Below are 23,377 nucleotides of genomic sequence, written 5' to 3' on the forward strand. Positions count from 1 at the left end.
TCCCTGGTGACTGCTGGGCCCTTGGACCGAGAGGCCAAATCCAGCTATGACATCATGGTCACTGCTTCTGATGCTGGGAATCCTCCTCTGAGTACCCAGAGGACTATTTTCCTCAATATTTCAGATGTGAATGATAACCCACCCTCTTTCTTCCAGAGGTCACATGAGGTGTTTGTTCCTGAGAACAATCGCCCAGGGGACCTGCTTTGTTCCCTTGCAGCCTCTGATCCAGACTCTGGCTTGAATGCACTTATCTCCTACTCTCTCCTGGAGCCCAGAAATCGAGATGTTTCAGCTTCTTCCTTTATTTCTCTGAATCCCCAGACAGGAGCTGTTCATGCTACTCGATCCTTTGATTATGAGCAAACACAGACATTGCAGTTTGAGGTGCAGGCCCGGGATCGGGGCAACCCACCTCTCAGCAGCACTGTGACAGTTCGTCTGTTTGTGCTGGACCTCAATGACAATGCCCCAGCTGTGCTCCGCCCTAGGGCGCGGCCTGGTTCCTTGTGTCCTCAAGCACTGCCTCCATCAGTTGGTGCTGGCCACCTAGTCACAAAGGTGACTGCTGTGGACTTGGATTCAGGTTACAATGCTTGGGTTTCCTATCAGCTCCTGGAGGCCCCAGACCCCAGCCTGTTTGCAGTCTCTCGCTATGCTGGGGAGGTACGGACGGCAGTTCCCATCCCAGCTGATCTCCCACCACAGAAGCTGGTCATTGTGGTAAAGGATAGTGGTAGCCCTCCACTGTCTACCTCTGTCACTTTACTAGTGTCTTTGGAGGAAGATACTCATCCAGTTGTCCCTGATCTTCGAGAATCTTCAGCTCCAAGGGAAGGAGAATCCCGCCTGACCCTCTATTTGGCTGTATCGCTAGTGGCAATTTGCTTTGTGTCCTTTGGCTCATTCGTGGCACTGCTCTCAAAGTGTCTGCGTGGGGCTGCCTGTGGAGTGACCTGCTTTCCTGCTGGCACCTGTGCCTGTCTCACCCGATCTCGAAGGAGGGAGGGGCTTCCTCCTTCCAATGGGATCCTGCGTATCCAGCTAGGGTCAGATGATCCTATCAAGTTTGTTGATGTGGGCGGCCACTCTCATGGCTGTACACCTTTGGCTTCTGCACCCACTCGGAGTGATAGCTTCATGATGGTGAAGTCACCCAGTGCACCCATGGCAGGGGAGCCTGTTCGCCCAAGCTGCCCACCCTCTGATCTTCTGTATGGGCTAGAGGTGAGACCTTTGCAGGCTCAGCCAATGCTTGAGGTTATGCTGATGCAGGCATATGGCTGGGTCACATCCCATCGACTGTTGGTCTCTCTGCAAGAGCCCATAGTGCATGGTAACTATGTGGTAGATGGCGTGCTTTAGAAGTGTTTTGTGAATAATGGATGAGTACTTGGGGTGGGTTATGCCCTTATCTGAGGGTAAGAAATGAAGGTAATGGTCAAGAGTCAGGGTTTTGTAGAAGCCTGCTGTCAGAATATGGGAGCATAGAAGACTCTGCTGCACAAGGGTCTACCTTACCCTTGCTTTCTCTTCTTGATTGGGGAGGCCAGATTCTGGACTACCTTAACTCTAGGCTACCATTTCCCAGTGAATTGAGGGGGCTAATATATATTTGCCCCATGGTATGGGGTACTCCCTAACCCACCATAGAGAGAATTCTCTGCTTGAGAACTGAAGGGTCAGGGAGGCATCAAAGTGGACGCAGAGATCTTTCAGTCCAAATCTTCAGGAATCCTGGTCAGGGGCCCATTGAGGTTTGAGCTGGATGCAGGAGAATGGGGGCAGGGGAGCATCATTTATTTGGCGGGAAGAGCAGTGTTAGTGAAATCACTTAATGTCAGAAAACTGGTTTACAGCTGAGGAACTCAGAGACAGCCACTCTGGGAGTCTTTAAGTAGAGTTCTGAATTGGTGAAGCCATAAATCCTAGAAACCATGCCTAGTTTCTAGTTTCTAGTCACTCTCCTGGGGGACGTGGATCAGTCGCAGGAACGTTCCCCCTACCACAAGCTGTTGTGCTCATTCCACAGCTCAAGTCAGGGATCTCAGAAAAGCAGAGCCCTAGAACCATCAGCTGACATTGAGATTCCTCAAAGCATTGATGGCTACTCAGAGCAAGGCTTTACAGGATCCTAACAGAACTTTTCTCTCACCTTAGCAGCCTTTGGCAGGATGGGGGAGGAGGGGTTCACAGGGGCTTTGCCTCCCCTGAAAGGACACAATTTTGTTGGTTGAAGAAAAGTAGTGGGAGCTTCTAAAGTCCTGAGGGAAGTTGCTGGGATAGAACCCTGAGAAGTTTTGTACCACTTTGTCTTCCCCGTTGAGCACCATCTGAGCTGTCAAACTTTGCTGCCAAGGGGGCTGAATCAACCTGCAGCCTGAAATGAGTGGGTAGGTAGGAGGCTTCATTGACACAGATTTGCCTGTTCCTAAGGTTTCCAGGACTGAGGAGACTTCATAATTGGTTGAGAGCAGACAGACTTTTTGGCCAATCAGACTCAGAGCAGAGGTGGGGGATCTGCTCTTCCTGCCCACCTCTCCTCCCCCTGTTCCCCAGCTCCACTCAGATTCAGTTCCCATCCCCCCTCCACCCACCCCCGCCATTTGGTGACTAAGAAGAACTGCTGCAGGCAGACAGACCTCGGAGCAGTTTTTAAGAGGCTGGAAGGAGACAGAAGAGATTTCAGCTGCTACATTGCAAGACCTGGGTCTACCTTGGAGACAGGACAGCACAGAGTCAGTGTCCAGGAAGGGCCTTCTGGGTCATGGGGCCCGAGACACACTCACAGCTCGCTGGGAAATGGCAGGTGCTCTGCATGTTGTCCTTGTGCTGCTGGGGCTGGGCATCTGGGCAGCTTCGGTACTCAGTGGTGGAGGAGTCAGAGCCGGGGACGCTGGTGGGGAATGTTGCTCAGGATCTTGGCTTAAAGGTGACAGATCTGATGAGCCGCCGACTACGGTTGGGGTCTGAGGAGAATGGCCACTATTTTTCCCTGAGCTTGATGAGTGGTGCTCTGGCAGTGAATAAGAAGATTGACCGAGAGAGCCTGTGTGGAGCCAGTACGAGCTGCCTGCTGCCCGTGCAGGTGGTGACTGAACATCCCTTGGAATTAATGCGCGTAGAGGTAGAGATCCTGGATCTCAATGACAACTCTCCTAGCTTTGCCACTTCAGAGCGGGAGATACGCATCTCAGAATCAGCTGCACTTGGGGCACGATTCCCACTGGATAGTGCCCAGGATCCGGATGTGGGCACCAATACTGTGAGCTTCTACACTCTAAGCCCCAGCAGCCACTTCTCTCTGAAGGTGAAGACCCTAAAAGATGGGAAGCTATTCCCAGAGCTGGTGCTGGAGCAGCAGCTGGACCGTGAAGCCCAGGCGAGACATCAGCTCGTGCTCACTGCTGTGGACGGGGGTGTCCCAGCCCGCTCAGGGACCACCCTTATCTCTGTCACTGTGCTGGACGTCAATGATAATGCCCCCACCTTCCAGTCCTCAGTTCTTCGCGTGGGGCTCCCTGAGAATGCACCTGTGGGTACACTGCTGCTTCGCCTCAATGCCACTGACCCAGACGAGGGCACCAATGGCCAACTAGACTATTCTTTCGGGGACCATACATCTGATGTAGTGCGTAATCTTTTTGGCCTAGACCCTAGCAGTGGAGCAATCCATGTGTTGGGTCCCATAGACTTTGAGGAGTCGAGTTTCTATGAAATTCATGCGAGAGCCCGTGACCAGGGACAGCCAGCCATGGAAGGCCACTGTATGATTCAAGTGGATGTGGGAGATGCCAATGACAATGCCCCAGAGGTACTCCTGGCCTCTTTGGTCAACCCTATCCTGGAGAGCACACCAGTGGGCACAGTAGTGGGCTTGTTCAATGTGCGGGACCGAGACTCAGGTAGAAATGGTGAAGTGAGCCTTGATATCTCCCCAGACCTGCCATTTCAGATTAAGCCTTCTGAGAACCACTACTCACTGCTGACCAGCCAGCCTTTGGACCGGGAGACCATATCCCACTATACCATTGAGCTTTTGGCCAGTGATGCAGGCTCACCTCCCCTGCACGCCCATCTCACCATCAGGCTCAACATTTCAGATGTTAACGACAACGCCCCCTACTTTACTCAGCAGCTCTATACCGCTTACATCCCAGAAAATCGGCCTCCAGGTTCCCTTCTCTGCATTGTGGCTGCTTTGGATCCAGATACTGGGGATAATGCTCACCTCACCTACTCCATCGTAGGGAATCAGATTCAGGGAGCCCCAGCTTCCTCCTTCGTATATGTCAACCCTGAGGACGGGCGAGTCTTTGCCCAGCGCACCTTTGATTATGAATTGCTGCAAATGCTGCAGATCATGGTGGGGGTTCGAGACTCTGGCTCTCCCCCATTGCATTCTAACACATCTCTGCATGTATTTGTCCTGGACCAGAATGATAATGCGCCGACTGTGCTGCACCCAAGGCCCGGGTGGGAACTCTCAGTCCCCCAACGCCTCCCTCGTTCTGCTCCTCCTGGCTCCTTGGTCACCAAAGTGACAGCTGTGGATGCTGATGCAGGCCACAACGCGTGGCTTTCCTATTCGCTGTTGCCACAGTCCACGGCTCCGGGACTGTTCCTGGTGTCTTCACATACTGGCGAGGTGCGCACAGCCCGGGCCTTACGGGAGGATGACTCTGACACCCAGCAGGTTGTGGTCCTAGTGAGGGACAACGGTGACCCTTCACTCTCCTCTACAGCTACGGTGCTGCTGGTTCTGGAGGATGAGGATCCTGAGGAGATGCCCAAGTCCAGTGATTTCCTCTCAAACCCTCCTGAGCATGCAGACCTTACCCTTTACCTCATTGTGGCTCTTGCAGCCATCAGTCTCTTATCCTTAGTCACCTTCACCTTCCTGTCAGTTAAGTGCCTTTGGGGGCACAGAGATGCAGATGGGGGTGGGAGCCAGTGCTGCAGGCGCCAGGACTCCCCCTCTCGGGACTTCTATAAGCAGTCTAGTCCCAACCTGCAGGTGAGCTCAGACGGCACACTCAAGTACATGGAGGTGACGCTGCGGCCTTCGGACTCGCAGAGCCACTGCTACAGGACGTGCTTCTCACCAGCCTCGGATGGCAGTGACTTCACTTTTCTAAGGCCGCTCAGTGTCCACCAGCCCTCAGCTCTGGTGCTGGAGCCTGATGCCTACCGGTCCCGCTCTAATACACTGCGGGAGCGGAGCCAGGTGAGGGGCTCCCTACTGCTCAGGGCGACTGACCCCCATGGGCTGCAGTGGAGAAGTAGCCCGGCCACAAAAGGGACTTTCTGCATTTACTCCTCTTGGGGAGAGGGTGGGGTGTGGGGGTGGAGGAGGGCATGGAGCTCAGTGTACTCTGCCTGACTTTGGGGGCCATTTGGACTGATTGTGTGGAACACTAAGGTGGGGATAGGACTCGGAGTACCAGGAGGTGGTGGTGGTTGTAGGTGAGGGGAAGTAGAACCAATCCCTGCCGCCCACATACAGGAAAGGCTGGGGTCCAGTCATCTTTTATGGCTGGGGTTGGGTGGGGGCCTGCTCCTGGGTAGAATCAGTTATGAATCTACACCAGCACCCAGCCTCCTTAAATCCTGAGCCAGCTTGCTCTGCCAGTCTTTAGGTTTCCACTTTCCACTCCCTTGGTGGGTGACTTCACTATTAATCTCAACTCTCCCTATCCCCCCATCAAACAAACACATCTGTAGACAGGGTAGGGGTACACCCAGGCTTCACACATATCATCCCTGCAGAACACAGCCACTGGCCACATAGACCAGTGGGCTTGCCTCACCTCATTTGCATGCACACATACACATGCACACATATCTACCTGCACTTGATCTTACATGCACACCGCCTTTAACTGCCAGTGCTTGCTGTCAGGTTCACATGCACTGGCTGTCCCCAGACCCCTCATAGCTTCCAAACCACCCGGCAGCTGGCCTCAGAGGTACTCACTGCTGACTGATCATACACTGTTGAGGATCCCGTGGCATGGTTTCCCAGGGCCTGCAAGGACTCAGGAGCCTTTTCCTGCCTCCACCTGGGGCTAGACCAGGTCACCTCTGTACAAGAGGATATAAGTCTGGGAACTCTAGGGCCAGGGTGGGCTGCTCTATCCTGCTGGGGCTCCAAGCAGAGGTCAGTATTGCCTCCAGCCCAGAAGCCTCAGGGGCTGGCTGAGCTACCCTGTGGCCCAAGGGTTGGATAGATAGGCAGCCTGGGACTTCAGTGACAGTCACTGCCTGCCCTAATGCAGGAAGTGGGAACATGGAGCACCTGGACCCTGGACACTCAGAGACAGGCTTTTGGCTCCGTCGTAATCTTGATGTGTTCCTGCAGTTTAGGGTCAGGGCTTCGGGAGTGAGCAAAGTATCTTCTGTCACGTCCTTCCTTCTTGGCCTGATAGAAAGCCCAGCCTCTGCCAGATCCTAGGGAGCCCTCATATGTTTGGCATCTATAGTAGTAAAAGGCACAAGTTGGCACAATCTCGGGAGCTTTTATTTAAACTACAGTTATGTTCCTCCCTGCCCCTAACGAATCAGAGTTCTAGTTTGAAACAACACCCCAATGTGATAGCTGATTGAGAGAGCCTTACTGTACCACGTCATACCCGTTCTTCCCAACATTCTTGCTGGACAGATACTAGCTTCCTCACCTATGACTGAATTTCACAGCGGTCATATGACTTGCTCAAGTTTGCAGGGGAAGGGGTTGGGAAAACTCTAGCTCAGGTCTAACTCCAGAATTTGTACTTTGAGTCATTAGCAGTTGTAAAGCTGGAGGACAGGAGGGTAGTCTGCATCGGCTGGGATGGGGCACAGATGCGATTCTTTTCTTTTATGGCTTTATATGTTGGAGAAAAGTTTTCTGGGGCTCCTTATCTCAGCAGCCCTCACTGAACATGCTTTGGACCCGCCATCCTTATGTAGGTTGTGAGTTTTGCCCAGCAACTCTCTTCCAGTCTGTCGTCATTCTTGTATCTCTGTGTAGATTCTCTTGTGTCTAAGGCTGAGGAGTAGGCATCCCAGTGCCTTTTCCCACAGTGGCCCAGGACTGGTGCTGGTAAATTTCTGGGTTCTGCTCAGACCCCTGCCACCTGTGAGCCTTAGGGTGAGTCATTTGGCAGCCTTGGGTCTGTCTTCTCCCCAGTGTAATCAGAGATGCTCACATGTCTCCTCTGCTTCTGGGAGTGAACGTGAGAGTTAATTACCAGCACACCTCAGAACCGGTAAGGAGACGGCTCTCAGAGTGTCCCGTGTGTGTGTATCTGTGTGCGCGCACGCACGCGTTTATGTGTGACGGGGTACTGTACTCTCTGGACTCAGGAGTGAAGCATCTGGCCAAAGCCCCACCCCTTCCTCCAGGTGGGACATGACTACAGATCAGCCCCTTAGGAGCCGTGGAGACTGAGCTGGCTCTGCTTGGAGGCTGTGGGAGCTTGATCTCTGCTGGGCTCCATCCCAGCAGTTTTCTGTATCCCAGACAGAGCAGCCTTGTTCTCTCCTCCTCAGTTACGGCCATTGTCTGGCAGAGTTCTGGGGGTGAGAGGTGTCCTGGGGCTTGGATGCCCTGCAAAGAATCAGTCTGGCATGACTCCTAAATTAATAATGTGTTTAGCTGTGGGAAGGGATCGTCGAGAGCCAAGGGCCTGGAGGAGGCATCCCTCTGAATATGTTACAGCACAACCTGGCACAAAAAGGGTTACCAGGAGCAGCAGCCATTTTGCTGCAAGGATGCTTTGTTCCCAGCTGAGGTGCTGAATAAATTCTTTCTACGGCTGATGGAATTCTCATGAAAATCTCCTGCGGGGGAGTGATTCTTTGGGCCCCTTCCTTGAGTTCCACAGAAGATACTTTCTGCCCATGAACCTCAGCTCAGCGGTTCTGAGTCAGTGGGCTTGGAGGAATGGGCTCTTTCTGGGTTTGCTCCTCGATATGGTCAGATCAATATTATTTTATCTCTTTGCCTCTGGTACCTCAGACCTCTGAGACCTGGGATATGCTTCGTCTTTGAAGATGAGTCGACCCCTCCCTCCTCTTATCCTCTTTTCTTCTCTGTGCCCTTGCCCGTCTTTCCTCCCTGCCCAGCCCCAGCTCTGGTGACATTCTGACTGCTTGTGAGTACTCAGCCCCTTTCCCTCTGTTTTCTCCACAGCAAGCCCCGCCCAACACGGACTGGCGATTCTCTCAGGCCCAGAGACCCGGCACCAGCGGGTAGGTGACTGCCTCTCCGGCCCACCCTCTTCTCTGCGGCATTTTCTCAGTGATGACGTAGGAGGAGGTGGGGGAGGGCTCAGCATTGGCTACAAATGGCTTCTTCCCTCAGTTTCGGATTTCAGGGAGGTTTTAGTGTATTGGGGGCTGGTACACAGACCCCAGAAGGAAGAGGCTTCTACTCTGTCTCTTTTGAAAGCTCAATCCACACACTCAGCCCCTGCCTTCTCCCCATGTGAACGTTTTCCTGTCTCCTGGTCTTCAGGTGGTCTCTGGGGGGAAAGGAAGTGTTCCGTGCCCATCTAATTCCTCTGTCTCCCTGCTCCAGCTTGGGCTGGGGTTCACGCAGACTCGAGGGACAGGAGGAGGAGGGGAGGTGCTGTCAGCAGTCAGAGCCTCCTCAGAGCCAGCAAGAAAGAGCAGGGCCAGAGGTGAGGGAGGCCAGGCAGCTGTGGAGGAGGGTGGAGGAAGGTGGAAACTGCGTGGCTGGAGGGAGGACTGAGGGGGCAGGAAGCTCAAGGGGCAGGTTTCTCTGGTCCTGGCTCCAGGCTGCCCTAGAGCCCACACCTGGTCCTGCCTCTCTACCTATAGGCCTGTCGTCTCTGCCGCTCTTTCTTCCCTCTTTGCCCTGCCCTCAGTCTCAGTTTGTAGTCTCTGCCTCTCCCTCTCTTTCTGCCTCTGCTTCAGTTTCTGTCTTTGTTTAGTTTAGTTTAGTTTAGTTTCTGTCTTTAGAGCTGCATCTTAGTCCCTACCATTTGTGTGTGCCTGCATGCAACTGGGCCTGTGTGCCCTGCCACCACCACCACCCCGCCCCGCCATGCTGGGTGCTCAGGAAATGGTGCAGTTCATAAATAAATCGGACTCTCCGTTAGTCTAATCTCTGTTGCTGCTTCCCTATTTCCTTGACCTCTTTTCTGTTTCTCCTCCCTGTTCTGTGTCCTTGTGTTCCTCTGTCTCCAGTCTCTTGGTTTCTTAATCTCTTGCTATTTCTGCTTTCCTCTCTGTTCTCAGCCTGTCTCTCTTTCCTTGTCTCTGCCCCTCTCTGAATGTCTCTCTAAGTGTATAGTCTGTCTCTCTCTGCATCCCTGAGCCTCAGTCCGTTACTCTTTCTTTATCTCTCTTTGTCTTCCTTTTATCCTGTCTCTTATTTCTTTGTGCTTGTGGGCAAGCCAGCACACACGTGCCCCCCTCCCTCCTCCTACTCCTCACACACAGAGTCTTTGATCAGTGTTTACCACCACACACCCTCCCATCCCGGCTGCCCCAGCTGCTCATTTCAATCCAGTATGAATTCCTGCTGAGACAGGAACCCCCTGCGGGTGGTGGGGAAGGAAGCTATAGCAAGATGCTATAGACCTAAAGTTGGTCTGAGAGGAGTGGGATGGGCTTGGGGCCGGGTCTCCCTGTTAGAAGTCAGGAGCCTGAGGAGTCCAAGGAACCCAGGAGACCGGGGTGGGGGGTGGGGAGGTGGGCAGAACTTAGGCACCCTTCCCTGCCTCCTTGCTGGTCAGGTCCTTATGGCCCACATATACCCGCATGCTGCAGATGGTGAGCCCGCCCTGCCCCAGGACCCAGCGGACCTTGGTATACGGTGGAGCCTCCACCTCCCACAGTCCTTCATGTGTATCGGGAGCCCGGGACACTTCCTAGAAGGCCCCTAGGAGGCACCAAGCCAGATGACTTGGACTGCCCTTGCCCCTCCCTTGACCCCATCTGTCTTGTTTTGCCCCAGTGGCCTTGCCAGCCTTTCTGTCACTGACCTGTTAGGTCATTCATGTGCTCACTCAGGTGTTCATTCATTCATCACTTATTTATTAGGCCTCTACTATGAGGCAGTTCCTGTTCTAAACACTGTCCTGCAAGAATGAACAAGCAGACATCATCTTTGAACTGATAGACTTCCAAGCCAACAGGTGAGACAGAAAACTGACGACAGATCACACTAAACAAATGTCTAATTACGAATCATAGCAAGTTCTGTGAAGAAGAGGGTCATGTGAGTATAGAGCAAGCCTCCAGGAGGAAACGAGTTAAAGTGGTGAGGCACACTGGTCAGCTTGTGGCTGTGTACTGATCCTAAAGCAGAATTGCCGGCTGCTTGTGATAGGCCCTCCGGGTTGAGCGCCTTACCCCTGCCTCATGTCCCTTTTCATCGAATGAGACTTGGTAGCCTGAAATACACATAGAACCTCTTGGGGAGATGTAAGAGAAAGCTCCCTTCTTTTAGTTAACTTGAGGTGGATATTCCTGATTGAGGTCCGAAATGAAACTTTTCTCCTTCATTCATTCCATAGTTAGTAAGCATCTCCTGGAGGCCAGGTCGGAGTCTGAGTGTGGGAGGTAATACAATAGACCTGCTCCCTGACCTCGAGGAGTTTACCTTATGTTGAGTGAGACAGATATTAACCAAAAATAAAAAATAAATGTAAGATTGCCATTATCTCAAGTGCTATGAAGAGCAGTACCTGGTGGTGAGAGCATAAAATAGGGATTTGATCTGGTGGGGGAACTGGAGGTCATCTGAGAGGAGATGAGGTGTTTCGGGGATCTGAAAGCTAAGTAGGAATTAAGCATCTGAAAGAAGGAGGGAAGAGCAAAGGCCTTGTGGTAAGGCCTCTCAGGGCCAGCAGACTGATGAATTCTTTCTTTGCTGCCATTCTGGTGAGTAAGTTGGAGTGAGCGGATGAAGAGGGGAGGTTTTCCTGATTCAGTCTAACCGTGGTTCCGGCCCTCCGCTGCTTCTCTGCTCCATGACCTCCCTGCCATCTTGATTACTGGCACACCACTTTCAGAGCAGGGCTGCTGTTGGGTTCTCCAGGAAACCTAATTCAAGTCAGCACTGGGTCACATTGCCCAGACCAAAGGGAAAAAGCCAAGTTGTGAAATCCCTTCTTGCCAGGTGCCCCTCCTTTCAGCCTTATCCCTTCTCAGGTCACTCTTCTAGCTTCTTACCTCAGCGGCTGTTACCTCGGGTGCTGAACCCAGCAAACCACTTGCCCCTTCTCAGGCTGTAACCCAGGCCCCACCCTGTAGCTCTTCCCAGTCTCTGTACAGAAGGAGAGTCTCCATTTAGCTTCTCCTGCACTCCACTCTGTTCTCCCTTGATGGCTTCTCCCTACCCTTCCCTTCCCTCTCCTTGGTGAGACACTCGCCCTGCTCCCCCTCAATTTAAGCCGTCACTCAGCAGGCAAGTAGCATCTTATTTTTGACTGCTTATAAAAAAAAAATACAGGCTCATTATAGAAGCATGAGAAATAGAGGAAAATTTTAAAAGAGAAAGCACTCAAATTTCACAACCCAGAGATCCGCCCCCCCCACCCCGCTACTGACATTTTTTGAATATGGAAATTTTCCAATCCGTAGACAAGGAGTATGGTATCATGAACCTCTCTAATCCCCTGTGCCAGCTAATGCCCTGCTTTGTTTCACTTGGGTCTCTACCCTGTTACCCCCGTGAATTACTTTGAGACAGATCTCAGCCTTCCTGTCGTTTCATCTGAGTCTTCACTGTCTTTAACAGATAGTTCTTTTTTTTTTTTTTAACACATAATTACTCAAAATAATATGAATAAACTAATATGTTAATACTAAGTAATACTAATAAACTGGTATCAGATATCCAGTCTATATTGACATTTCCCCAATTATATGTCTGTTAACTCATTTGTGCACTTACCCAAATTAAGGGCCCACATTTTGTATTTGGTTCAGTGTCTCAAATCTCTTAAGCTCTTTAACATTCTCATATGTGTATTTCTAAACCATTTTTGTTATGTGCACTCAAACAACCAGCACAGGTGTCTTTTCTTTTCTTTCTTTCTTTTTTTTTTTTTTTTTTAAGTCTGATTCACCTAAATTGTTCACAGACTTCTTCACAAAATAGTATGAACTCTTACTCCCAGTGAGGTGGGATATTTCTCACCATTTTTTCCTCTAGTAATTGAGTTCCATCAGCATTATCACCTCTTCGTGTTCTCTTTGCAATATGCCATGAGAATTTCCCCATGGCAGGAACAAAATTTTCAGAAGTTAATTGTTGCCTAATAGCTCCTCATCTGGACATAGTGTATTTTTTTTTCAAGATTTTATTTATTTATCTGACAGAGATCACAAGTAGGCAGACAGGGGGAAGCAGGCTTCCTGCTGAGCAGAGAGCCTGTTGTGGGGCTCAGTCCCAGGACCCTGGGATCATGACCTGAGCCAGAGGCAGAGGCTCAACCCACTGAGCCACCCAGGTGCCCCAGAATGTCTATTTTAATAGGCCGACAGGCTTTTACTATGTCAAAAAATACATATGTGTTTATATTTTAACACAGTTAAATCCAGGCTATTATCAGAGGTGACATGCCCAGATTTCTCCCCTTTTGCCTCCTCCTGCAGGGAGCATTTTTTCACAGCCCAGCCTGTGTGGGCTGTTAACCCACTCCCCACACACATATCTAGCACACCGCAATCCAGTCTCCTTGGGGCAAGAACTCCGTCCCTCAGCTCTTACGTTTTCTGGCCTGCCACGGGTGCTGACACATCGTGGATGCTTGGAAAGTGGTCAGTTAGAGATAGTCCATCTCCTCCATTTTTATTTTTCACCATCTCCTAATTCCTGGAAGAGCCCCCTATCCCCACTTCCAGGGCTCCAGGGCCTCCATGGGGAAGCCCAGTATGGTGTTGTGTAAAGGAGCATGGGCTAGAGTCCTACCAGGCCTTTTCCAGGTTGCAGCTCTGCTAGTTAGCAGCTGTGTGGCTTCAGGAGTCTCTCAACTCTCGACCCCTCTGAGCCCTGGATTTATCTGCTAGAAAAGAGAGAATCATAGTAATACTTACCTGCAGGTGGTTCTGAGGCTCAAATAGGCAAGCTAACTGAGCGATAGCTACTATAAAACAACTAAATATAAAATATAAACTGTATATAAACTAAATATATATAACCACATTATATATATATATGCATATATATATATATATATATAACTAAATTCTATGTAATTTAGTTAGCCCAGAACCCAGAGAATAGGAAGTTCTCAGCAAATTGTTCAAAAAGAAATCTCTCCCCCTGTACTTACCTCGTGCCCAGCTTCACAGAGTTGGCAGCCGGCTCATCTTCTTAGCCTCCAGTATTCAACCATTGTTCAAGAATCCTCCCCATAGCCCAGCGCATCATGGTTCCAGACCCAGCCCCTCCCTCACCTTTATTCCCTCAACAGCATTATCCATAGCCCACATGGTATCTTCCTAACCTGGTGTCTCACCCTGTTGTTCACCCTGGAGCCCTTCTGCTTCCCCTCCTTGACCTTTGTTCTCCCCACTCTATCCCAGTCAGTCTCCTCACCTACGCATGAGCCCATCTGCCTCAGCCTTGTGCCCTCTAATAGGCCCAGTGACAGCTCAGCAGGGCTTCAAGTTAAGACCCCTGAATTTCCACAGAGACAGAGCTGGCCGAGGCCCCACCACTGGGCTCCTGTCCTTAACCCTTGGTCCTTTCCCAGGAGCAAGAGGGATCTTTAAATACTTAAATCTCACCGTGACACCCCCCACCCCACTTTAAACACCCAAGTGACTTGCCAGAGCTCTTAGAATGAGACCAAAAATCTTTAGTGTCCATTTTTCTACATCCTCAGCCCCTCACACCCTCTCCCCTTGGGGCAGCCACACTGGCTTCCCTTAGCCCATCGAAGTGGCCAAGCTTCTTCAAGCCTCAGAGGCTTGGGACATGTTACTCTCTCTACCTGGAAAGCGCTCTCCCCGAGCACTACACCTCTTAGATACTTCACTTTACTTCTCAGTTTTTTACTTTAAAATGTTTCAAGCTTGTCAAAAAGTTGACTTGTCAAAAATAGTGTGATGGACATGGGAATACTGTTTTGACCTAGATTAATCAATGGTTAATATTTTGCACATTTATCTCCCTCTCTCTCCACACACACACACTAAACTTTTTTTTTTAACCATTTGAGAGTGGCAGACATCATAACATTTGAAAAACTTCAGTACAGAACCCCTAACAATAGTATCATTCACCTATAAACCATAAAAGAATGATCACGTTTGAGAAATTTAACATTAATGCAGTAATAATATATAGTCCACTGGCAGATTCTCATAAACATTCTTGAAATGTCTTTTAACCTGTTTGGTGTTTTTGTTTGTTTGTTTCTTAAAGTAAGCTCTGCACCCAAAGTGGGGCTTGAATTCATGCTCTAAGCTTGTGTGCTCTACCGACTGAGCCAGCCACACCCCTGGTTTTTTTGTTTTTGTTTTTGTTTTTTAAATCTAGGATTCAGTCAGAGCATGAATCTCATTTGCTTGCCATATCTCTCTCACCCCCTTTAATGTAGAACAGCCTCCGTACTTTGTTTGTTTTTCATGACAGACCTTTTTTTGAGTCCAAGCCAGTTGTCTTTTAAAATGTCCCACAATCTGGCCTTGCATTTTCTTTTTTTAAAAAGATTTTATTTATTTATTTGATAGAGATCACAAGTAGGCAGAGAGGCAGGCAGAGAGAGAGGGGGAAGCAGGCTCCCCGCTGAGCAAGAGAGCCTGATGTGGGGCTCGATCCCAGGACCCTGAGATCATGACCTGAGCTGAAGGCAGCGGCTTAACTCACTGAGCCACCCAGGCGCCCCTGGCCTTGCATTTTCTTACAGTGAAATTAGGTTAACAGTTTTGTTAGGAATACTGCCTGTACGACACTGTGCAGCCTCCCACTGCATTACCTGGGAGATGCTTTCGTGTCTGTCTGTCCAGGTGTTGGTGATACTCACTTTGTTCACTTAAGTAAGTGGTCTCCCTATCTCTCCATTACAAAGCTACTTTTAAAGAATTGATTAATAAGTACTCTGAGGGATATTTGAGACTGGGCAGCAAACTTCCACTTTTAATATTTTAGTATTCACTGATGACTGGTTAGAAGGTGGTGATTTTCTGTCATTCCTCATACTTTTGTTTAACTAGAATTGTCCTGCAAATCACCTGGAAATTTCTAATTTAAATTTCCTGTCTTCTAATTTCCCTTTTCCTCAAGGAAACCTGGACTGGTTGAGCTCCCTAGCCTCCTACTAAATGAAGACTTCCCTCTCCACCCTGCTCTTTGCCCCCACGGCCCTTGTCACAGTCATGATTGAATAATTGTGTACTTAACTTAATGTCAGCCTCTCAGTATGGACTGTGAGCATCATAGAGATAAACTAGTTTGGACATGTTCCCAACTATAACCCCAGTATCTAGCGCAGGATCTGGTGCATGGTCATTGCTCAGTAAATGTTGGTGGAATAAATGGACACAGAATTCCATCTCTTCTCACTCTGAAGAAAGAGAAATGAGCCTTCCACTTTCCCCTCCAACCCTAACTCTCTGTTGGATGTGATGGTGTAGAGGTCACACACTGCACCTTTGCTCTGATCTAAGCCCAAGACTAAGTCCACCTTCCTGGGGATGGGGAATCCCGGATCAGGGGAAATCATAAGCTGGGACAGAACTTGGAAAAATTGTAAAGCATTTCTTGGCTGTGCTCACGCACTGTGATGGAATGCACTGACTGGGATTGGCTCTGGCTTGCACTCACTCCCTCCCTCTCTCTTCCTCTCTCCCTGCAGCTGGTCCCCTAGTGCCCCATCCCTCCCTCATAGTAACCTAACTCTCTCCATGGACTTCTTTTCCCCCATTTCATCCAGGCAGTTTGTTGAGGAACTCTGGTGTGCCAGAGGGTGCCAAGGATCACCTGATAGACTGTGTCTGTGTCAGGGTGTACCCCGACCCCCCGCTCAAAAACAGAAATAATGTCATACTTCCAGATTCCAACAAAGCAGGGAGATAGTCACTGTGGGAAAAATCCAAGTTGTGTTGGCATTCCTTTGGGTCCTTTATAGGTTAGCATTGTTAACGATTGTCAAGCATCTCATGTTTTCCTCAGTGCTCGGAGTATCTCAAGGTGGTAACTGGGTGCTTCAGTGGGAGGCAGGCAGGCGTTGCCCCCTGTACACAGCCACGGCAGCAGGAACAGGGCCATTGGGGCTGCCCCAAGGAGGTTCTGGGCTGTCTGGGTGGGCTTCAGGCATCCCCTCTGACAAATTTTATTTATGTTACCAAAGCAGAGATTGGGAACTGGTGGTCTAGAAAACACTGCTTGCACTGGATTTGCTGTGAAGGGAGCTTGAGGAATTAGGGAAATGACTCAGGAAAGGATTGCTATGTATAGATGGTGCAAGACCAGCAAGTGTGCTCAGCAGAGGGATTTTTGCCCCAAAGGACTTGCAAACATTGCATGTTTTGATCCTATGGGCCCTCTTTTGGTGTGGGACTGGGACAGAGACACAGGGTGCTAGATCTGGATTCCCTGGGAAAGGACAGGAGGGGCATGGCCTGTGCTGGTCTGGGAGGCTGTCCTCACCACCCCACTCTCTCTTCCGCAGCTCCCAGAATGGGGATGAGACTGGCACATGGCCCAACAACCAGTTTGATACGGAGATGCTGCAGGCCATGATCCTGGCCTCTGCCAGTGGTGAGTTGCTCAGCTCTGCGTGTGGGGTTCGGGGCGGTCCTCGAGCGGCCAGGCCTCAAGACTGGCCGTCCATCTGCATGGCGCCTGTGGATTGTTTGGCTGTTCTGAAGGGACTCCTCATTCCTGACAAAAAGCCAGAAAGAGAAAGAGCTAAGGCTTCCGAGATGCCTCGAGGGGAGCTGAAAAGGAAAGGTTTCTTGAGGGGGTGTAGGCAGAAGTATTAAGAGTCCAGCTTCAGCAGGGGACAGCATAGGTCAGAGCCTCATTCTGCCACTTATGCTCTTGGGGAATTTGATCTGTTGGCTTCATCTCCCTAACCCTTCTTCAGCCCAGAAAATGGAGGCTGTGGCCTCCACGGGTTGTCATGAGGATGAAATGAGAGCACAAAACCACGGGCCTGGCACATACAAGCCTTCCGATCGTACAAGTGGGTGTGAGAGAATGCACATGGACCTGTGAGAGCCCTTCTCTTTTTTGTTGACCCCACCTGTAGCTGGGTTTTCCTAGAAGGCTAACAGAGAACTCCCCATGCAATAGAGATTCTGCGGAGGGATTTTGTCCCTGGAGAGTCAAAATGGGGTCCTGAGCTGGGGAAACAGAACAACAGAATGATATTAGTACTTAGGGGCACAGGCTTTGGAGGCAGGCCACCCTGGATTCAAATCCTGGCACTCACGTTTAGTTGTGAGTCCTCAAGGAAGGTACTCAGCCCCTGGGGGCCTCAGTTTCACTGACTATAAATCAAGCACTTTGACAGTTTGGTGAGGGCCAAATGTCAGGCCTCAGCACAGGAATGACGGAGCAAGGGCACAATACACAGTGGCTGAAGTTGATTAATTCTTGCCCTTATTGACCCGTAGAAGGCAGATTTAGAATAACGCCTATTAATAAGGACTCATTGCAGGAACCGCAAATCCTAGGCTTCCTGGGAGGCTAGGGGATGATGCCCTCAGAGGATGAGGGCACTGGGCTTACATAGTGGAGTGGAAGGCGTGTCCTGTAGCATGCGTGGAGGGCTGGTAGAGAACCAGGTAGAATCAGGACAGCATTCACTGAAAGCACACCTACGTACTGTCCCGGGTGCATGCTTGGCAAGCTTGATGGGCCTCACATCAGTTAATCTTCTTACCAGCTCTGCAAGGCTGATCTGTGATTGCTTACTTATATCTGACAAATGAGAGAACTGAGAAATCCCAGGGTCCCTATTTAGAGCTGCAGATGGGTGATTCTAACACAGTCCGACTCCCAGGTTCATGCTTTTTCTTCTTTAGTGACCACATCTGCCTTTAGATGCAGCCTACATTTTCCCTTCTAGCTGAGTTGGAGCAGAGGCTGAACTCCTCTTACTGTCCTGCTTTACCCCCAGACTAGAGGTGCCAGATAAAATACAGGATGCCCAGTTAATTTTAAGTTCATGTAAACAACAAATAGTATTTTAGCATAAGTAGGCCCCCCAACATTAGTATTGGGACGTACTATATAAAAAATGGCCATTTTTTTTTTAAATCTGAAGTTGAAATTTAATCAAGCACACTGCATTTTTTTGGTTAAAACTGACAAGCCTCTCTCAGATGTCTGTGAGGCTGAGTGAAGTCAGGCCCATGGTAGGTGCAGGGTTGCAGGGGTCGGAGGGAGGTGACAGGGGAGGCCAGTCTTCTGGGACAGAGTTGGCCCAGGCCTGGGGTGCTGTACTCCTGGAGAGGCTCAATACTGAGTATTGAGGCAGGCAGATGGGTCTGGGAGATGCCAAGTCAGGTTCTTGAGGAAAGTAAACAGGTATATTTAACTGTTGTGGTTTTTAACATTAAGGCCAGGAAGCAGGCTTTTTGGCCTGAATCCAGATTTAAAAAACAGAAATGGAATCAGTATTTATGGCCCACAACTTTCCTGGGTCACTGCAGGCTGGCTCCCCTGCCAGGGCTCCGCCCTCCTGGGCCCACACAGTGGCTGACCTGATCCCACTGTGGGAATGATCCAGAGGGTTGAAGTGGCAGGGTCAGGCCCTACTCTCACTTTCACACCCGCTTCCCTGCCCTGAAGCCGAGAGGCTTCTGGAGTCCAGCCCAGCCAGGCACTGCTGAGGGCGAGTAAGTAAGAAGGAAAGTAAGTACACTTGGGAGGCTTTTTAAATAAACATTTTGGGGGAAGTGTGTTTTCAAGGAGGCTCTGGTTTGTGGTTCAGCTGGCCCTAGTCTAGCTTGATGAGGCCTCCTTGTCTGGAGTTGTCTCAGCCCTGGGTTGGGGTGGGAAGGGCAAAGGCGGGAGGGAGGTTGGGTGCCAGGATCTGGAGAGGAGGCCCATGCTGCTCCCACCTTCAGGCCTGAGCTGTTTTGTTTCGTTTGAAGACTTTACCCTTAAGTAATTTCTACACCCAACACAGGGCTCAAACACCCAACCCCGAGATCGGGAATCACTTGCTCCAGTGACTGAGCCAGCCAGACCCCCCTTTGTTGCTGCCTTTTAAAGAATGTTTCTCTTGGGAATAGAAAAGATCTTGGTCCCTGCTCACTGTGTGTGTCAGAGAAGTAGAAGGAGGGGCTTTGAAGAATTGATTCTACAGAAGGCGTTGACCTACAGAAGGTCAACACCTTCTGTAGAATCTGTCCACAGTCTACTTTCTCCCCCTCAAATTTATAGATGGGGAAACAGAGGCTTGAATCATGCAGGGCCTCTGCCAGGGTCACCTAGTTTTTTTAGTGGCACAGGTGACCAAAAGGAGCTCCTGTGTCAGCCTTTTTGTCTTGGGCTCTGGGTTTGCACATCCTCTCCCTTCTCCTTCCAGCCCAACCTCAGTGCCCACCCCACCCCCCATGGGACCTTGGGCCAACGTCAGGCCTTTGCTTCTGTTAAGAGGTGACAACACCTGGCTTTGTCATTTCCACCCCCTTGGGTGCTCCTCAGAGATCTAGGGTGCATGCAGGAATGCAGGATGTGGTTGGGCCTGGCCTTCGGTTACCCAGTCAAGCCCTCTGTGCCCCTCTGTTCCGGCCTCCCTTCTTCGTGTTTCTCCCCATTTATTTCCCTTTCTTGTGTGTGCCTGTGTGTGTGAATGTGTGTGTGTGTGTGTGTGTGTGTGTGTGTGTGTGTGTGTGTGTCCATCCCTCACTCTCCCTCTCTGGCGCCTCTGAAGTCTTCCCTTTAGACCCTAAATCACTCCGGAATCCTAGCTTCAGGAGTCCTAGCTTTTTGAAGCCGACTCTGCGCCTCCTCCCGCCTCCTCCCCCTTCCCTCCCTTCCCAGGCCGGTTGGGGGATGCTGGAGGGGAGGGAAGGGTGAGCTTGGCTCCCTCCTGGAGTTACCTAGGGAAACTGCGGAAAGTCTGTGGAATGAAAGGGCTGGGGGAGGGGACCAGCCTGAGGAAAGAAGGAGGTGGACAGCTGCTCCCTCCCACCGACCTTTCTTTTACACACACCCTCAAAGCCCTCACATCCTGAGATTTGGGACTTGAAGTGGAGGTTGTAGAAACCGAAGGCCCGAGGGCCCGGAGTGGGAGCGGCGAGGCAGAAAGGCTGGAGAAAGGCTGGGGCTCCTCTTTCCGGTCTCTGTTCACTTCTGCTCTCCCCTCCCCTTCTAGTGCTGGTCTAGAAAATAGTTCCGGTCTGTTTCCCAATCCCTGGTTAGTGTCCCAGGATTAGTCAGCCTCTCTGGCTTTAGTCACCTTCTCTACGCACTCCCAGGGTTGAGGGTGGAGTAAAGCGGGGGGAGCTCAGCTGCCAGCTGGGCTGGGACTTCCCGGGGCTTTAACCCTCCCGCTGCCAGAGGAGTCCCGCAGAAGCCCTGGTGAACTCAGTCTGAGGTGTGGCAGCTCCTGGTTTTCCCTGCTGGCCTGGTCAGGGGGTGTGTAGAGGAGAAGTCGCTCACAAGGCGTTTGGCGGTGAGGGGGCTGTGGCCGCACTTCACACGGAGCACTGAGGCCTGGCCTGGGTACTGCACAAAGCATTGTCCTATTGAAGCCTCACAAAAACCCAGTGAGGTAAGTGATTTTGTGCTTCTCTACCTTCAGTGTGCATCAAAATCACTTGGAAATCTTGTTAAGGTGCAGATTCTGAGTCTCGTTTCCAACAAGCACCTAGGGTGATGCAGAGCTGGGGCCCCCATCTGTAATTCCCTAGACCTCATTTCTTCTTGTGCCGGGTGGGAAGCTGGGCTTGAGGTGTTCTCCAGTGTCACCCAGCTCATACTCTGAACCTCTGTCTGCACGGTCCCTCCCTCCACTGTCTGCTTCCTGGTCACCTTAGCCTCCTAGAACCCTGCTCAGTCCTGACTTCTCTCCAGCTCAGCTCCCAGCAGAGGGATGAGGGCGGGACCTGCCCACACTGCTGGGGGTAGTGGGGACTCTGCCCGAGAGTGGGTGCTTAGATACACCCTGGCTTTAACCCATGCTGGCTGCTGTGGCTTTGAGTTAGCTTCTCTGGACCTTGCTTTCCTCACCTGTGAAGTAGGGTAAATCCCACATATCTCGATGGGTTGCTTTGTGGAAGTGAAGGCCTTTGAGCCTGCGTGCTCTCTAGCAGAGTGCCTGGTGAGGAATAGGTGTCAGCTGCTGGTACTATTCCAAACTGAATGCCTGGGAACTGTCCCCTCCCCACACAAACAACAGAACTGCTCAATACTGGCGCTGTGGGCGCTGGCCCAAGGAGAGAAGGACCAACAGGGCCTGGCTGCAGTCCCCCAGGAGCTCATGATCCAGTGTGGCCACCAGAGAAGGCTTAGGGCAAGGATTTGAGAGCTTTTAACTCAGCCCTGAGAAGAGTAACAGCTAGTATGTTTTAAGTCCTTACCACATAATAGGCACTCTTCTAGGTGCTTTGTGTACATCATAATCTTGGTCAGCCTTAACCAAAACCTGAAAATGCCTTCTTTTTTAAGATTTTATTTATTTATTTTAAGATTTGTTTATTTGACGGAGAGAGATCACAAGTAGGCAGAGAGGCAGGCAGAGAGAGAGGAGGAAGCAGGCTCCCCACTGAGCAGAGAGCCTCATGCGGGCTCAATCCCAAGACCCTCAGATCATGACCTGAGCCGAAGGCAGAGGCTTAGCCCACTGAGCCACCCAGGTGCCCCAAGATTTTATTCAGTTCTTAGAGAGAAAGACAGCAGCAGAGGTAGTGAGAGCACGAGTAGGGGAGGAGAGGGAGAAGCAGGTTCCCCACTAAGCAGGGACCCTGATGCAGGGCTCGATCTCAGGACCCCAAAACCATGACCTGAGCCAAAGACAGACACCCAACCAACTGAGCCACCCAGGTGCCCTGGTGGATGCTGTTTTTAACCAATTTCACAGATCAGAAGACTGAAGAGATATAGGGGAGTCCAGGTAGACTTGCCCCAAATCAGTAGGTAAGAGAGCTGGGCATCAGATCTAGCATGTCTCACTTTCCTCAGCCCCTTGTGAATAGAGAGGTCCTTCCTGGGACTCAGCAGGATCAGGGCCAGATGGTTTGCAGGCCTTCATTAACTGGTTGTGCTCTAACAGAGTGACTGTTGCCGACCCAGAGTTTAGCTCTTGACCTTCCTTTGTCTCTTGCAGAAGCTGCTGATGGGAGCTCCACCCTGGGAGGAGGTGCTGGCACCATGGGCTTAAGTGCCCGCTATGGGCCTCAGTTTACCCTGCAGCACGTGCCCGACTATCGACAGAATGTCTACATCCCGGGCAGTAATGCCACACTGACCAATGCAGCTGGCAAGCGAGATGGCAAGACTCCTGCAGGTGGCAACGGCAACAAGAAGAAGTCTGGCAAAAAGGAGAAGAAGTAATCTGGAGGCCGGGCTTGGAGCCACAGGGCAGCTTCTCGCCCCAACCAGCCCAGTCTCTCCTTACTTGTACCCAGGCCTCGGATTTTCAGGGCTCACCCCCCGCCCCCAGGATACTGGTAGGGATCCAGGCCATGCTCCCCTTGGGAAACAGAAACAAGTGCCCAGTCAACACCCCCCTTTCTGCCCCCAAGGGATTGAATATGCAAAGGGAGTTCTGCTGGGAACCCCCATCCAATCACTTGCTGTGCCCATGGGGGTAGTGGGGTTCGTGTAGACACCATTTATCACACCCCCTTTAGTTACAGCTGAACTTTGCCATCTTCCAAATTTAATCAGGCCCATCTACCATCCCCTGCTTTCCTCCTACCCATCCCACCCCACTCCCTCAGCAGCCCCTTTTTCTCGAGTAAGGTGGTTGGGGTGTTGAGGTACCTGGTGACCTAAAAAGGCTCATAGATCTGAAGAGTTGGAAGGGCATCATAACCTTTAGGCCTTTCCAATTCTCAGACTTCCCCCAAAGCATGGTTTGGTGCCAGTCTTTTCATCTCCTTCCAGAGCCCCAGGACCAAGCTCAAGTTTTGGGAGACATGGTCACCATTCCCATGGTACAGATGCTTGCTGGATTTAGGGAGGGCACTTTGCTACCATGCCTCTTCCCAAAGCCCTTGGGACCAGTCTTTTGTTCTCTTTCTCATTGTTTGGTGTTACCTCTGCATGCTGTTGACTTCCCCCTCTCCAAACAAGAGACTCCACTGCATGTTCCAAGACAGTATGGGGTGGTAAGATAAAGAAGGGAAGGGTGTGGGGATGGACAAAGCTTGACTTACTGGTTATTAGGGTCTTGTAGAAGGCTCTGTATGTCCCTAGGGTACTGGCCAGATCCCCAGTTCTAGC

General features: G+C 50.9%; 1 protein-coding gene across 23 annotated transcripts in view; it reads left to right on the forward strand.

The window, feature by feature from the left end:
• The window catches only part of LOC131832177 (protocadherin gamma-C5), a 183,059-nt gene extending 160,329 nt beyond the window's left edge, over nt 1-22,730 (forward strand). For 21 of the 23 annotated variants that reach the window (XM_059174857.1, XM_059174849.1, XM_059174848.1 and 18 more), the window contains exons 2-4: nt 8,177-8,235; nt 16,641-16,729; nt 22,257-22,730. In XM_059174857.1, the coding sequence (XP_059030840.1) occupies nt 8,177-8,235; nt 16,641-16,729; nt 22,257-22,483 (375 nt within the window). In that variant the 3' untranslated portion in view covers nt 22,484-22,730. Of the gene's footprint in view, nt 1-2,604; nt 5,228-8,176; nt 8,236-16,640; nt 16,730-22,256 lie in introns of those variants that run through there. The other 2 variants (XM_059174843.1, XM_059174868.1) reach the window with 2 other exon arrangements.
• The last annotated feature ends 647 nt before the right edge of the window (nt 22,731-23,377 follow it).

This window comes from Mustela lutreola, chromosome 5 (assembly GCF_030435805.1).
Source record: "Mustela lutreola isolate mMusLut2 chromosome 5, mMusLut2.pri, whole genome shotgun sequence".
NCBI lineage: Eukaryota > Metazoa > Chordata > Mammalia > Carnivora > Mustelidae > Mustela > Mustela lutreola.